At 34.6% G+C, this 17,644-nt stretch overlaps 1 protein-coding gene across 1 annotated transcript in view; it reads left to right on the top strand.

Annotated features, from left to right (window-relative positions):
- The window catches only part of LOC128551205 (aminopeptidase N-like), a 47,622-nt gene extending 30,772 nt beyond the window's left edge, over positions 1-16,850 (top strand). The window contains exons 21-24 of the mRNA XM_053531823.1: positions 1,796-1,846; positions 2,950-3,031; positions 11,156-11,304; positions 12,648-16,850. Of these exons, the coding sequence (XP_053387798.1) occupies positions 1,796-1,846; positions 2,950-3,031; positions 11,156-11,302 (280 nt within the window). The 3' untranslated portion in view covers positions 11,303-11,304; positions 12,648-16,850. The remainder of the gene's footprint in view (positions 1-1,795; positions 1,847-2,949; positions 3,032-11,155; positions 11,305-12,647) is intronic.
- Positions 16,851-17,644: the final 794 nt, after the last annotated feature.

Raw genomic sequence — 17,644 nt, 5'->3', positions numbered from 1 at the left:
GCAAATCAGAACTGAAGTTGTGGGCAAACACATTCGAAATGTGCCATTTGTAATGCTAAAGTAGAAGCAGGCAGCTGCATAAAATTCCGTCTGAAGCTGGGCTGGATCTTTTAGTACGTTTTCGAGTCTAGCCGTATTTGTATTTGCCATCTGCATGGAAAGAGACTTAAAACATCACTTTCGTGGCATCACACTGAGTATGAAACAGTCACTGATATGACCTGCAAAGAAGGTACTGTTCTTGACCTATGCATCACAGGCATATCAATGCCAAGCGTTATTTCTGTCGGATAGACTATAGTCAGGATCAGATTACTGCTGTGCACATATTGACTCTTTGTTGTGGTGTTTAGGCCTAGTTCGCCACAAAGAACAATCATCAGTTCAGTTTTCACAAAAAGATAATCATGAAGTAATACATTTATTTTGTTGGATTTAACGTCGAACCGACATAATCATAGGTCATATGGCAGCTTTGATGGCGGAGGACGACCCCAGATGCCCCTCGTGCATTATTTCATCACGAGCGGGCACCTGGGTAGAACCACTGACCTTCCGTAAGCCAGCTGGATGGTTTCCTCACATAAAGATTTCAACGCATCGAGTGATGCTCGAACCCACATCGGTGAGGGGCAAGTGATTTGAAGTCAGTGACTTTAACCACTCGCACGCGGAGTCCCCCTATGAAGTAATGAATGCGTGTGACATAGGAGAGCAGGCAGTAGATTGTCTGGTGTGTTTCTAGTATTTCACAGCACACATTTGCAAATCTACTGCAACAAACAACGAGGATAAGTCAAATTCACTGAAAGTTCAATCGAACGAATAATAACGATTTCACAGTGTTAGCTTCTCTTATTACTATACATATATAACATACCTTTGTGCACGCTTTGCAAACATTTGTATGTTATTTGAGTTATAAACAGATGTAAAAATACGTGACTATCAAATTATTTAAAACGAATATAAAATATATTGGTTAGTTTACATAAATTTTGGGAACACCCTGTAGTTATATTTTATGTTTAAAAGTACTGCTCCCACAACCACCACTTGCATCAACACAATAGTTACAGAAAATGTGTATAGTTAATATCTACATATGTTGGCCAAATATTGTTTTGATGCACGGGGGAGGGGGACAATGCTGTATAAAGAAAAATAGCTATTATATGTATACAACATGGTACGTAATTCTATTTAGAGCAAAAATCAACCGTTTTACGAAACAAATATTGAAAATTTGACTTTAAGAAATAATCTCAAGTATGTATTTTGATGGTATTTGTAATTAAATATTTATTTCTGAGTAGTTTATTTTTTACTCTTGGAATAGTCAAATTCATATAAAAGGTGTCCTTTAAGAATGTGAAGGCATGGTGTTACGCGTGCGTCATCGGACAGTTGATGTGACGTTGTGGAAATAAGAGTAACACCGAGAAAAAATAAATTCGAAAGGAACATAATTGTCCTACATTCAGCTAAAAATGTGTCATAATATTCCTAGTAGGACACAAACCAACGCCCCATTGTGACATGTTATTGAATGTTAAGAAATCGATAAACCTCTTAAAACGTTTTGAAAGGTATTTCGATCATATATTGATTTGTATTAATCTAAGATCGAATATACAGTAAGATCTTGAGTTTCCGTGAGTAGCATTTTTTCTTATTACAGGTAAAAAACCTAGGTTTCTTTCTTTTGCAGTGGCTTTCAATGGTTTCAATCAAATTATAAAAATATACAAATATCTGTTTCTTGTTTTCATTTAACAAAATAATTTATTTTCAGATCTCTTGCCTGGGAATTCTTCCAAGCTAACTGGGATTTCTTATCAAATGAGTAAGTACAACTGTGTCCGTTTCTTCATTTGTAGTATAACAGTTGTAATTTACTAATTTTAAAACCATGGTAGCGCTCAGCAAAAATTATTTCATAGTATAGTAAGTTTTAAATTAAATACATTACTGTCTAAATGAAAAAATAAAATGATATTGGAAGGGGAGATATTAATGTATACAAGTGGTTACCAATTATCTCTCTATTACAAGAGACGTTAACCACCTAATGACCGGCGGCATTGTTAATAATCGGGAGCGTGATTTTTATGCATTGGGTGTTTTTCCGCAATGACGGAGTCCCGATCACGTTTAAAGACAACAACGCTTACTATTCATAAATACTTTGAATATTTTTATTTATAAATCAACCCAGTTAATAGTTTATCTGTGATCAAATAAGTTACTTTCCATTTGAATCTTTAAATGTTTAAAGCCAGTATTTCGTATCCCTACGCAATAGCCGTTTCGGTTAAAACCACGAAATTGCGTGTCCAAATAAATATCATTTTCATCAAAATTAAGATAAATCAGTCTGGAAACCCTTCATGACACAACATTAATCGCATATAGAAAGCAGTTATCAATCTCCCGTGTCAGCCGAATAGAGAAGTATATCAATATTTATCATAAGCAAACATTATTATAATATTCAGTCTTTGATATTCATAGTGTCAAGCGTACCAGACCATAATTTAGAAAGCGCTACATAACATGATCGTTTATGAAACAATGGTTTATGATATACCTTGAGCCTTGTTACCGCCTAAACTTGGGCCAGATATTTCCATCCGCACCTTCAAATGGTGAAAGAATCTTCTGATAGAAACAAGTCTGTTGTATGTTCAAACGCTACATTACATAAATGGATGCTGGAAAATGTCAGAGCCTTATAGATCACTTTATTACAAGATTCCTTATACAATTCGTCGGTCCGTTGTTTATGCAGTTGACTTGTCTGTAGTTTAATACTATTTTTTTCTGGGCTTAGGTTAAAACTTTAAGGTAGAATTTCTGATGTCATGGCATTCGGACCTTAGGTAACAGTTTTGTCTATAAACCGGTATGCCATCTATTAAGTGTGTAATGCAATTTCTCTATTTGTAGTTTTGCCGCGGGTTCATTTACCTTCTCGACTCTTGTAAGCGGAATAACATCATTGTTCAATACACAATTTGAACTTGACCAGGTAATATATAGCACATAATTTATACTCCGTATAGTTTTATGTATTTAGATTAACATTTTTAAAACGCACAATATAGATGTTTCTGCGCTGTCCGACGTTTTAAGATTATGCATATATTTAGCACAAGCTGGCATCACTGACTAATCATGTTCTCTACCCAAAATCTTCTATCTAAGACACTAATGTAGTTTCATACTAAGAGAATGATTTTCTTATAACTTTCTTCGTACTAAAACTACATGTCAGTGTCAAATATCAACAACCAAAATAATAGGTTTGAGATACCTAAATCAAAGGGAGACGATTCACTTGAACAATAGAAACATAAAAGTTTTCCATCGAAGTTCGAGTTATACAATAAAAATAGTAAGAGCTTGTGCTGACTAGAAATACAATATTTGGACAGATTTTGACACAGGAATATATAGTCATATCAAAGATTCTTGTTTTGACATCAGATAAATATTTCGATTTTGCATGCACAATTGTCAAAACATATAGCTTTTTATAAACAAAGTAAATTCTAAATGAAGCTCCCAGCCCCCATCCCCTCACCCCCATTTTTTCGTCTTACAAGCGGAATAGGAGATCTATTACGAAACAAAAATAACCACACGTTTCGGTGTTTATATTTGCATTTAAAGTTAACACTTCCACACAATTATTAATGAATTTCCTTGTAATTGACTGGATTGTAGTTTTAGTTATTAATAACTCCGCGGCAATTTATTTTTTAAGCAGTCGGCCCAGACCAGAGTTACTGCCAGTTAAAGTACAATAACTGGGAAATATCTATTCGCACAAAGATGCACAACGAGACTTTAAGTAGGTTTAACATTACATTATTTCATATGTATCAACGGTTGAATGAAATATCGGTAGATTACTCCAAGACGGTTTAACTTCTTCCTTTTTTGTCATTTTCTGTAACCTGTGATCGTTATCTCAATATACAGTTCGATGTACATAATGTCTTAAAAATATAAAATCGTCTGAGTATTTTTCACGAACTATTTTACCTTTTCAACACAAATATTGTGATGTATGCATCTATGAAAAGTTTTCTCAATGAACAACATAGTTTTAATCATTTAGAATCATGTATACATCGAAAATGTATACATATAACAATACAGAAATATCCTTCTTATACTTCTTTACTATGATTATCTATCTGCTATACCGTAAAACCTGTATATAACTATTATAACTATTTTTTAAACTCAGTTGGGGTTTCAGAGTTGTCATGAGTATGAATGTCTGCGTAAATAACACAGCTGCATTCTGCAGTTATCCTCTAACAAAATTTGCAAGAGAAAATACATTGCAGTTTCATTACTCTTTTAAAGCTGCTCACCTACAGATCGGGTAATTATTTTCGGCATGTACATTTCCATCAAGTTTGACATATAATGTAATTATGACACTGAGGAAAGGATAACAAGATCGATATAGCAGCATGACGTGACACGTATTATCCTTTCGCAGACCTGCAAGTTTGAGACATGTGATCCGAAAATGACAAAATGTCGTCATTTATCCGGACTGTCCTGGACTCTGCACCATCCTCAAGTAACCCAAGACATAACAAAATAGTCACAACGGAGTTACTTTATGGAAGGACATTTAAGTATAAAATCCATTCATGTAAATGAGTTATTCTTTCATGTAAATTACATTGATACAATGGTAAATTAATATTCTAATATTCTTTGTCCCAAAGTCTAATTTCTATGTCCCATTTTCTAATTTGTTTGTATGGAAAAGATAATCAATAGTGTAAAACATAACATTTTGTCACAAAAATTCCTGCATGCAAAATGAATTTATATAGTTTGATATGTTTAAATTGTTAATGCTGAAGTTTTAATTTTTCTACGCCGTATTTCTTTTTCTAGGTCCGAGCTAATTTACTAATCACTAACTGTAAATTTCATAACACATTTTACAAGTGTTTCATCAAGTCTTTTTCATTCAGAAAGTATTTTCGTACTTTCAAACATATATAACATCATTTAGAAGTTATAATAGGAAATTTGTCTCGTACGCTTTTAAAAGTTGCAATCTGAAAAATAGAATTTAAAAGGGTAGCAGTTATATTGGTATCCAACTACATAGACATTATAACAAAGAAGGAACCAGGAATACCGGTTCCCTTTTAAGTCAGAGTGCGCTTCAGTGGGCTATTCTATAAAATCCCGACCTCTATGGAAGGCATTTCGACCCCCAAATACACCCTTGGACATACCCTTAAAACACTCCCCCGGACAAGCATAAGAAGGTAAAACACAATACCCCCGCGCCCGGACAAAGTAATTTGACACAGTGTACCCCTGGACAACCTATGAAAGGCATTTTTCCAAAAAATTACCCCCTCCCCCCACCTGAACAAGCCATCGTGAAAGACCCACCTGGACGAGCACCCTCTGGACAACCTGTGGAAGGATTTTTTTCTGAAAAACACGTACCCCTCTTAAAAAGCCGTCACAAAAGACCCCGCTAAACAACCTATGGAACCTGGCATTGTGTCCTGACCCCCCACCCCCACCCCAACGCCCCACCCTCTGTAAAATTGTAAACGCTGTCTCCAGAGACCCTCCCCCGGACAACCTATGGACCTATGGAAGGCATTCTTTCTGAAAAACACCCACCTGGAAAAGCCGTCTCAAAAGACTCCCCCGTCCTGAACAGACACCCCTGGTCAACCTATGGAAGGTATTTTTCCTGAAAAACACCCCTGGACAAGCTATCTCCAGAGACCCCTCCCCCTTGGAAAACCTATATGTAAGGCATTTTGTCCTGGAAAATAGCCCTAGACAAGCCGTCTCAAAAGAACCCCATTCCCCTTGACAAGCTATGGAAGGCATTTTTTACTGGAAAATATCCCCCTGGACATGCCGTCTGAAAAGACCCCCCCCCCCCCCCCTGGATAAACCGTTTCATAAGAAAATTGTACACGGAATATTGGAAGTTAAAACAGTCACAGAGTTATTTCAAAATAAGTTAAACAGATTTCACAAGTAAGAATTTTAATGTCCAATTGTTATAATTTACACAACACAAGAGTGATTTTTACATGGACAATTTGCAAACAGGAACATAATTATATTTAAGAAATTGGGACATAGAATAATTTATGACTTACATTCACAGTATAATTTACATAATAAGTGTGATTTTCCATACAAACACATTAGTAAATGGGACATAGAAATTAGAAGTTGGGACAAAGAATATTAGAATATTAATTTACCATTGTATCAATGTAATTTACATGCAAGAATAAGTCATTTACATGAATGGATTTTTTTACTTAAATGCCCTTCCATATTATTTGCTCGCTTTTTCCAAATTTACTAGTCAAATGCTTTTGATTATTGAAATAGAGAACAAAAATAAACTCTTTTTAAACAAACATAATAAGATATTTCATGTATTTATCCGCAATTATCACTATTTCAATATCAGTGTATTTATCAAATTCGTACTTTTGTAAAGTACAATACCATAACAATTAAGTAACGGATTCGAGATACATCTATTTGTAACATCCATGACGCAGAACATATCTTGCTATAAATATGGTCAGGATCGCAATGAAACCGTATTGTATTCTCTATGGATTAAGAAACGGTACTATAGCTAAAATACATCGTCCTTTTTACTTGAAATATGTCAGTCATAATTATCTAAGCTTATATATTTCCGCTATTATAATCAATCTACTGCATATATCGTACTCGTCATGCATGGTGTTGGTTACGACTGTGACCTTTTCTTGTACAACGTTCTTGTAAGTATAATTTCAGCTTATTCTACCTCAAAGTTTGTATCTGTATCTGTAGTTGTCTGTTTATAGTTGCTTGTTTCTTATCTGTATCTATAGGCGTCTTGTTGCTATTTGTATCTATAGTCGCCTGGATGATATCTGAATATATGGTTGTCTGGTCCCTAAATATACATATAGTTCCCTCGTTCTGTGCGACTATAATTGCCCAGTTCCTATCTGTATCTATAGTCGCCTGGATGCTATCTGTATAAATGGTTTCCTTGCCCTACATATATCTATATTTCCCTCATTTTAATCTGCGACTATAGTTACCCAGTTCTGTATCTATAGTCGTCTTGTTGCTATCTGCATCTATAGTCGCCTGGATGCTATCTGTATATATGGTTCCCTGGTCCCTAAATATATCTATAGTTGCCCAGTTCCTATCTGTATCAATAGTCGTCGTGTTGCTATCTGTATCAATAGTCGTCGTGTTGCTATCTGTATCTATAGTCGCCTGGATGCTATCTGTATATATGGTTACCTGGTCCCTAAATATATGTATAGCTGCCTGGTTCCAATCTGCGACTACAGTAGTCCGGTTCCTATCTTTATCTACTGCTATCTAAATCTACAGTTGCGTGGTTCATACCTGTATCTATATCCGTCAGTTTTCTCTTTGTATCTATAGTCGTTTGGTCGCTATCTCATTCTGTAATCGCCTAGTTCTTATCTGTATGTACAGTCGTCTGGTTACTACCTGCATATATAGTGGCCTCGTTCTTATCTGTATCTACAATTGCCTGGTTCCAATCTAAGTCTATAGTTGCCTGGTTCCATTCTATATCTATATTCGTCTGGTTGCTCTCTCAATATGTAATCGCATAGTTCTTATCTGTATCTGTAGTCGTCTGGTTGAGATCTGCATCTATAGTCGCCTTGTTGCTTTCTTGTCTATTGTTGCCTTGTTCCTATCTGCATCTATGTAGAGTCGTCTTGTTCCTATTTGTATCTATAGTCGCTTGGTTACTTTCTGTATCTGTACGTGTCTTGTTCCTAACTTTATGTACAGTTGTCTGGTCCCAATCTGAACCTATAGTTGTCTAGTTCATGTGTATCTATAGTCGTCAGTTGATATCTGCATATATAGTCGTCTGGTTGCTATCTGCATATATATTCGCCTGGTTGAAATCTGTATGTATAGTCGTCTAATTTCTATCTGTATATATAAGCATCTGGTTCTTTTCTTTAGTGTAGTCGTCTGGTTTCTATTTTCTGGTTCTGTATAATTCTATAGTCGTCTGGTTGCTATCTGTATCTAAAGTCGTCTGGTTCATATCTGTATCTATTGTCGTCTGGTTCATATCTACATCTATATTTGCTTGGTTCTTGCATGTATCTGTAGTCGCTTAGTTGTTATCTTCATCAATTATCGCCTCGTCTTTGTTTGTATATATTGCCGCCTGGTTCCTGTTTGTTTCTATATCTACCTGGTTCTGATCTGTATCTATTGTCGCCTGGTTATTATTTGCATTTATAGTGGCCTGGTTCCTAACTGTATCTATTGTTGCCTGGTTCCTATCTGCCTCTTTAGATGCTTGGTTCCTATCTGCATCTAAAGTCGTCTGGTTGATATCTGTATGTATAGTCGTCTGGTTGCTATCTGTATCTGTTGGTAGCTGGTTCATTTCTGTTTCTGTAGTCGTCTGCTTCCTGTTTTCTGGTTTCCATCTGTGACGTTCTATATTCGTCTGGTGTATCTATAGTCGTCCAGCTCTTATCTATATCTATATTTGCCTAGTTTTTACATGTATCTGTATAGTCGGCTATTTTGGTTTTTTTTTTGATCTATTATCGCTCTTATTTTTATCTATTATCGCCTGGTTCCTTTTTGCATCCGTGGTTGTATGGTTTTTACGTCTATCTATTCTCGCCTGTTTCTTATCTGTATCTATAGTCGCAATGTTCTGAATTGTATGTATAATTGCATGGTTTTTATATGGAATTTTTAAGAAAGTAACACACTTCTATGTCAAAATGGTATCGTAGATGTATTTAATTTTAGCCGCAATAGTAATGTAAATAGCGGCGCATGTTTTAAGAATCTTCTGTTTGCTTGTATAATTTGTCTAGCTATATGATATGTCGTTCTTAGCAATGTCTGATTGGCGTATTTAAAAAAACTTCACTATAAAACAGCAAGAAGTTACAGATGGGGTTAACAAAATCCCGTCTGATGTTATAGCAGGACATTTTAATCCTTTTTATGGGATTAATAGGGATCGTATCAAAATCTTTTTGTAGAGAAATGATGATATCTCCGCAATAAAATTTTCTAAAGTTAAAGATGGCTTATATAATAGAGCAAAAGTTTTATATAATGTGACGTTTTATGAAAACAACCATAGAATATTCAAAACTTAAATGATCAGATCGTGGTCTGAGTGCAAAACTATTGTAACTGTATATAAATAATGAAAACGATACAATAGTTTCTCGCTCAGCCCTTGGTTGTAGCCTAATTTATCAGACAAATGTTTTATGAAAGTAGTTACTACACTTTCAATAATTATGTTAGTATCTCAAACTGTTCCTTGATTAATACGGAACAATAAAGAGGTAACTAGTGTATGTAGCAAAAAAAATAAGACAAGGTGCAATTTCTCACAAACTAAAGAGTCATCATCTGAAAAGCATAAAATGATGTTTTACAAGTGCTGCAGCGAAACAACAGCTCTCAATGTGTAACAACTGACTATCTAATGCTAATTAACTTACGCTCTTTGTTATTGTTAAACAAACACTAACAGATGGAGATATCTACGATATCGAACTATGTTTTTTTTATCAAAGTGATTTTGAAAGACCCTGTCATTTTTAAAGGGGAGGGAATTTTAATCAAGACGACTTTGTAACACCGTGGCATTATACAGCGTAGGTTTTTCAGCAAGTGGACGTTTTAACACGATGTGATTTTGAGATTTTGATCGGAGGATTTTGTACCACCATGTCATTTTACAAAGAAAGGGAATTTTGATCGAGGGAAGTTTATAACACCATGTCAATTTACAGTGGGGGAAATTTTTGATAGCCCTGTTGATATTATAGAGGGGTCTATGATAGCCCCATTTAATTTACAAAGGGGATTATGATAAGCTTTTAATCTTGAAATAGATTTTGCAACACCTTATTTGTTTTCATTTGGGAAATCTTTATCAAGGTGATTTGATAGCCCTGTTTTTATAGCAGGGACTATGATAGCCCAGTAATATTCTAGTTTCATATACATATATGTAAATATATACCGACTGTGGGCGCTGAGCAAGTTGTTTAAGAAGACTCGCTCACTTCAGTGCAAATACCATGGCAGAATGATTAGCGGCTATTATTACTAGCCCTGATCCATATCGATATAACATAGTGGCTATGATTATTTTTGCTACCCTTTGTTATGAGAAACTTGAGCACGAAAACAGATTGGAAAGTGTTGTGAGTATGGATCAGCTTGTCGCAATCTTTTTGCGTGAGTGTTTGAGGTTTTCTTATGGGATTTGTTTTAACCGATACAATTCAATGTTATGAGATGCATAGCCTTCCGTAAACAGCCAGATAGCTTCCTCAAAGTAAATTAGTCAACGTCACAATAGGAGTTTTGTTTCCGCAGCGTTGCGGGGCAAGTGATTCAATATCCAAGACAAAAGTATGGAAGTGACACTGATTTGAAATAAGATCATCGAACGTTTATGCACAGGTGTACAGTTATTGCTTTATCTATTGTTCGATATATAAAATATTGACAACCTAAAAGATATGTTAAATAAAAGCTATTCAAGAGTGATTGTTTGTTTTGCAAACGTTCGTGAGATTTTTATGAGGCAGACGTTATTCTCTAATTAAGGAGAGGTCACTTCAGGTGGTCAGACACATCTGAGAACTTTTATAGTTCTGTTGGAGGTTTCTTTGACAAAGTAAGCTAAAGTCCTTTTCCAGTAAGTTCTCACATATACTTCATCTTGCAAATACATTCCAAATTTTAAAAGTTTTCTAAGGGAGGCACTCATACCTACACTTACAGGATGGGGAACCCTCTCCCACACCTACCCCCACTCGCCCTTTTACGGTTTGTATTCGCACCCACTTCCAGAAAATCTTGGGCACCAACTAATCCCCGGCATCCTGCAGATGTTATAACATGAAACGACATGCGATATCCCTACATTCCCGAACAGAAATTGAAATTTCAAAAAATCAACAACTACATGAACTGTATAATGTAACGGTTTACAAACATATCAACAATAACAAAACAGTAGGAAATTGAAAACGGTATAATTTGTTTTTATTTATTTAAAAAGTTAAAAGAGTTTGTGGACAGCAAAGCAAGTCTTGGATCCGGTGAACGTGCTTTTGCTCAGGCGCTTGAAAAAACACAAAGTAACATCAATTGGATGACTGCAAACGTCCCAGTGATAGAGAGCTGGCTCAATGATCAAGGATACTAAAGGTTAGTTTCCGAACTTTAGTTAGCTAATGTTCGTATGCAAACATCTTCTTTACTACAAAAACTGTACACTTCCGGTTATGTAGCTTCTGCCCAGAATTCTAATACCGGATTTTTTTTGTCCACGGAATTTGTTCAACAACTCCCCTCTGCTAATATTTTCAAGACGTTTATCCTTCCAGTTTATATTGTATTCAGTATAAAAAGCTTTAGTAAATAGGTCATTTTAATGTTGTTCAGTAAATAAATTCATAAACACAAAACAAAATCAACTAAATTAACGATCGAGATTCCAGATGAATGAAAGCATGTGCACACTAAACAAAAATATTACTTTGACCGGGTGTATGGTATTTTGAGTGATGAAACCATTAATTGTTCAATGAAATCTGTAAGAAGATCAACTGGAAGCACTGAACGCAACTAAGCAAACTAGCAGACTCGATTTGATTGAGTCTGTTCATGAGAGGTAATGAAATGTGCAATATCACGCATGCCCCCTAGCACCGGCTAAAGTGGAAACATTGTATGGAGGGACCAGAACATATAACAAAACTTAGTCCAAGTACGGAGAGACTTTTTACAGCCTCCACACAGCACTTAAAGACTGCTGTAGTGGTAGTTAATAAAATCTATAATAAGATCCTTTTGGAGCACGGAACGCAACCAAGCCAAGATAATAGCATACTCGGTTAGATTGAGTCAGTCCGTGAGAGGAAAAGAATTGTGCAACAACCCGCACGCCCCCTAGCATCAACTTAAGCGGAACTCTTGTATGCGTAACCATTGAATGGACTCAATGATGATCAAGCTTTGTAATAACTATTTGATTTGTATAGTGTGTCTGTCTCTAAACCGTTGACGTTTTCAAGGGAAAGGGTCAGCCATTTTTTTTTCGGAATAACGTTGCGATTGCGATTACGTTTATAACTAGGTGCACATGTGGCAAACTGATAACTTTGAAATAAGAATCTTCTAAACTGTTTTAATAACTTTAATAACTTGAATTGCTCGCTGTTTGGTAAATCTACAATTGTAAGATGTAAATTGGCTTCTAAGGTATATTTGAACGCATAAGACCATATTTTGTGAAAAGCTTCCGAATTTTTATCATTCAGGTCCTTATTGAAATAAAGGAAACTTTATTAAATGTACGCGTACCCGTACATGTATGAAATCACAGCCACTTTTTAGCTTATTCTATGACAATAATAATGCAGATATTATAATTGTAGGTTAGCTATTTTGATTAGTACATGTTTAGATATACTTTACAAATTTTTCACTCCACACTTTGTATTTTATTCTTATCTCTATCAAATATCATACATTTTGTGTTCTTTCAGGCACGTTAAACGTATATGCTACAGATCAAGATGTTGGAAAGCGAGTAAGACTTATGACGCACAAGACTACCTTATTCCTGAACAGTCCAGAATACCATATTTATCACTTACCATTCTTTATCAATTGATAGGAAATATTTTTATTTGGGTAGCCAATTAAGGAAGTGATACATTGTTTACGTCATAAATAATTGAATGATTCAATAACTGTTTTAAAATATTTTTAGCCTGGATATAAATTAATTGAATAACGGACCATATGTATATATTTACTACTAATAAAAACAATGGAATTACTATGCAGACGGATAGACAGAATATGTATTTTATTTTCCTTCAATGTAAATGAAGAACTGACATATTTACATGTATATAATAGTATTTATTAATATTAACAAATCGAATATATTCAACACATCGTTATCAACAACAGCTAACATTTGTACAGTTTTAGAAATATGCCTAAACAAACAATATTATCATTAGTCCATGTCACATACATATACGTTTTTCCTTCTTTAACACCTATCTTTTACTGTGACAATGGTAAGAAATGCTTGCAAATTTTGATATATTTATCCTTACTGTAATAAAAGAACATTATCTTATACATGTAATGCCAAAATTGCTCCGCTATACAAAAACCATTAGGGTTTTACGATGAGCAAGAATCAAGATCAGTGCACAACCATACTGTTTGTTTATCCCCACATCAATTCTGTTCGTTTTTCAATTTCAGCAATGATATGAAACTGATAAGCGAATAGTATGGATCAAGATCAGACTGCACAGATATGCAGGCTACTATGGATCCATTCTGGTCTTAAGCCCTAAAGTTGGTTTTCGCACAGCGGGGCTAAAATAAAAATTGCGAAAGTATTTAGACAAAATCAGTCAAACAAAGAATTCTTACCAGTAGATGTATCATGTATGTTACAATATTACACATTGTTTTAATTGCAAAACAATCGCTCTTACACTAGCATGTAAATATTATTGGACAATAGTACAGGAATAAATATATTATACATGAAGCAAAGAGTTGATCAATTATTCAATGCATTAATTATAGAAATATACGGTATCCGTGAAGAACAAAACATATTTTCTAGGTCTTTAAAACTTATATACAAACAAATATGATATATTATTATCGTAATACCAAATTTATATATAGCGCCCTTTTCATGATAAACACTTTTTAAAGTGCTTTACATACATGGACAGCCACACAGGGCGCCATTCATCCTCCACTAGTACACAAACTGAGCGAACGGACCAGAGGAACAGAGCGGGAGACGGCCATTAGATACAGACCCGTCCGGCTAGTTCAAGCCTTGTTCTTGGCGAAAAGACAGTCTAGTGCTTTAACGTATCTGGGTTGAAGCAACGATACACGCGAAGCCAACTTTCCTGGGAAGAACCGGTACTGGCCTCTTAGATGGGAGACACTCTTAGTAATTGAAGTGCCTAGACCGAGATTCGAACACCGGACATCTGGACTGACAGTCAAGCGTGTTATGACTAGACCATATGATCTTCAAGGAATTGTTCTTGTATTAAATTAATTTGAATGAAATAGTTACATTTCCTGGGATAACTGGAACTAGTAGCTGAAATTTCGTGCATACGCAAAACCAATATAATATCAGTCGAAATCGTCAAATAACTAACATTTTATAAATGAACTACCAGTGATGTCTTGTTAGAAAAACATATATACGGCAATGTAACGAAATGATCAAACACTCAGCATCTCGCCATACTATCAATTAGAGATTGTTTATGTCTGTAAATCACCCGTTTAAAGAATAAACTAATCTAAAAAGGAGAAAATAGCATCATTGAAAATCGCCTATCGTTATGAATAGAGCAATTAAAACAAACATGTTCAACGATCAATTTCCATTACATATTAGCCATTTTTGCCAAATATTTAGAAATGATTATAAATTAAAATATCTTTTAACTGCGGTTTTGAAAAAAAGGGAATGTTATTCTATCCAGTGGGATTGTAACAAGGTTCTTATTTTTTGTAAGTGGGTTGGGTTACCCTGAAATCCCGAAAATAAGCCGGTTTCGATAATAAGCCGGTCTCGAAAATAAGCCACCATTTCACTACAGGCAAAAGGGGCTCGTAAATTAGCCGCTCTCAAAAATAAGCCGCACATTTTTTTTTGTATCAGTAATAGTATCAATGACTTTGTCAGGACACCATATAAGACAGCAAAAGTTACCAACGTATACATAGCAGATTTATTTCCAAATGTAATAGCAATAAAACATACTTTGGAATAAAAACTTAAAACAATGCAAGTTGTGCTGATTTTAAAAACACTTTTTTGTCACATTTCGGCCGTTTTTATAGGCGTTATTGGGCTATATTCCCAAAATTGCACAAACATTGACCAAATTATGGACAATTTTGTAATGGCAGTTATGTTAAAGAGGTTGTACAATGTGAAACAAGTGTATGAGAAAGTACTTAAACACATCCTTACTATATCCTGTGGGACTAAATATTTCCCAATTTGGAACATTTACGCGTCAAAATTCCCAATATTGGGGGTATAGGCTTTGTTTCCAAAACAGAAAGAAAAAACCCTGCCTAATTTTATAGAGTACCATTCAATGCGTGTGTACATTCAATGTGGCAGAAGGAATGCCGATCATGCTCTGTTATGTAAAGCATCCAGACGATTCAGATTTTGTTTACACTAGTAAGAAGTCATTGCATGCGTTTCTGTAATTTCATGTACGTTTTTATATGCTAAAAAATCAACAGACATGCGTATATGCATTATTTACGCTATTACGCATCTTATCTGGAGCCCTGCTGATCTGTTAATTACTGTATGTGCCTGTTATTTTTCAAAAAAAAAATCTTTTAATATCTTGCTCCTATATTGAGATGTACATCTGCAACAGAAATGATGCAAATTGTTTTTAATTAACAGTTCATGTATTTATTTGCAACAAATACCACTTCTTGTAAGTTTTGATTTACAGGAATAAAACTATGTCTTCAGACTCTAATATGTGTATGAATTACAAATCATTTGCGTTTCTGAACATAACTGATATGTGGTGTTAAAGTCGTGCTAGATTTTTACACGTAACAACTTTTTCAGGTTTTTTGTGCAAAATTGTCTGCAGTTAATTGCATTTTTTGGTATTTCATCTATTTTGATATGACTTATTCATCCACTATAAAGAAACATTTACATAATTTCTTGAAAGAGATTACGAAGCAATTCAATAAAAAAAATATGACTGGAAATCTAGCTTCATTCAAATACACGGAACCTTCAGTTTGGAAAACAGTGCATAATTTCTAATCTGCACATTTTTAACTCTTGAAAATCATACATAGAGGATATTACATGAGTGTTTTTCAATATTTAAAACAGAAAAGGGTTCAATGGCTTTCCTTTGCTCCAAACTTGTGCGCCAATACCTTTATTCTATATATTTCGGGCTAATACTTTGTTTCTGGTTCAGATATATGAACAATTTTTTTACAACTTACATTACTCTATAATGTTGTGAGACAGGGCTTTTTTCCCCTATAAATCTACCTCTGGTAAAAGGAAGTAATCCCAATGCAAAAAAGTGTGTTTTTTTTTCCGAAGTTGAATTTAAAATTCCCAGATGATTATACCTTTTAGGGTTTTTGCTGTTTTAAGATAGTTTTGCTAATTTGTATGTATATTTAGGTATATTATAATACTGTTGAACAATTACTGAAATGCAATTCATTAATATTTCACACAAAAACACATTGATGTAGATTTTGGTAACTTGCAAATTGTCCCAATTAAGTCAATTTCCGAGAACATTTTCCCAATTCCATCGGTGTCTGTGGCATTCCCATATTGATGAAGAAAAGGCCTGTGAGAGCACTGTATACATTTATGTACCAGCGCATTAATTTAAAGGTTCAGTTAGAAAGCCATTGAACACTATTTTGTTTTAAACGTAGCATAAGAACTTATTTCTTTTGGACTTCAACAATTATGCGTCATAAAAATATGAAAAGGGGATATAATTCTACCCAAACTGAAGCCCGATCTGTCAATGTGACCAGCCTGATTAATTTTATTCAACGAGTTTAATAAATTCAATCTGGCAAGTCACAAAATTTTGTAATATTTTTTTATCACATGTTAGCCTTTCCTGTTGAAACATTAAAATTTCTAAATTTGTTGTTGTTCAATAATTCACTGTTTCCAGCCTTCTTTGTTTAATAGGAGAATGATTCGGTTCGTGTTAGAATGCTATACTTATCATCTCTTTCTTCATTTTATGTTAATCATGTTCACCTTTGTTATTCATAGCTGGTTGTAAGTTAAAAGCTCCATGAGCTTATGTTTACTATATATGTTGCCTCCTTTAAGACTCAAAATAAATATCATCTCATCTTACCTTATCTTATCTCATCTGTTCTTGCCAGTGGTCAGAATGATTTCCATAAATCAATACAATAAATAAATTTCTTACATTCGGGTTATCCATATTCACGGCAAACAAATTATTTTTCTTCTACTTTCGATTTAGAATGTTTAGTTCCGGTACTAAAATTTCAGGCGATCAACATATTTGCGAATAGTTGGATGAAAGGCAGGAAAGCAATAAGACGATAAGGTGACAGTGTATTTATATCGAATCCAGGGAATGTCTTAGACCTGAAATACAACACGCAATTCGTTGTCCCAGTTCATAAAATAAACACTGATGTAATGTTAGACCACCTACGTAAGATCCCTGTCGACCATTACTTCACATTCTCAGGGAAAATAATGTATTACAAAACAAAAAAAAAACTTACATTTCTGATTGTACATTAATTCCTAAGTACATGAATTACTGACCACAGCTACCTAGGTAAACGACGAATTCCCTAACAGCTGGATGTACTCAGATTTTCTCAACATTTGCACATATCGTTCCACCATTCCACTACGATTTAAATATTTGAATGTAATATCTAGGACAAA

The sequence above is a fragment of the Mercenaria mercenaria genome, chromosome 19 (assembly GCF_021730395.1).
Source record: "Mercenaria mercenaria strain notata chromosome 19, MADL_Memer_1, whole genome shotgun sequence".
NCBI lineage: Eukaryota > Metazoa > Mollusca > Bivalvia > Venerida > Veneridae > Mercenaria > Mercenaria mercenaria.
This window is presented reverse-complemented; position numbering and strand designations above follow the sequence as displayed.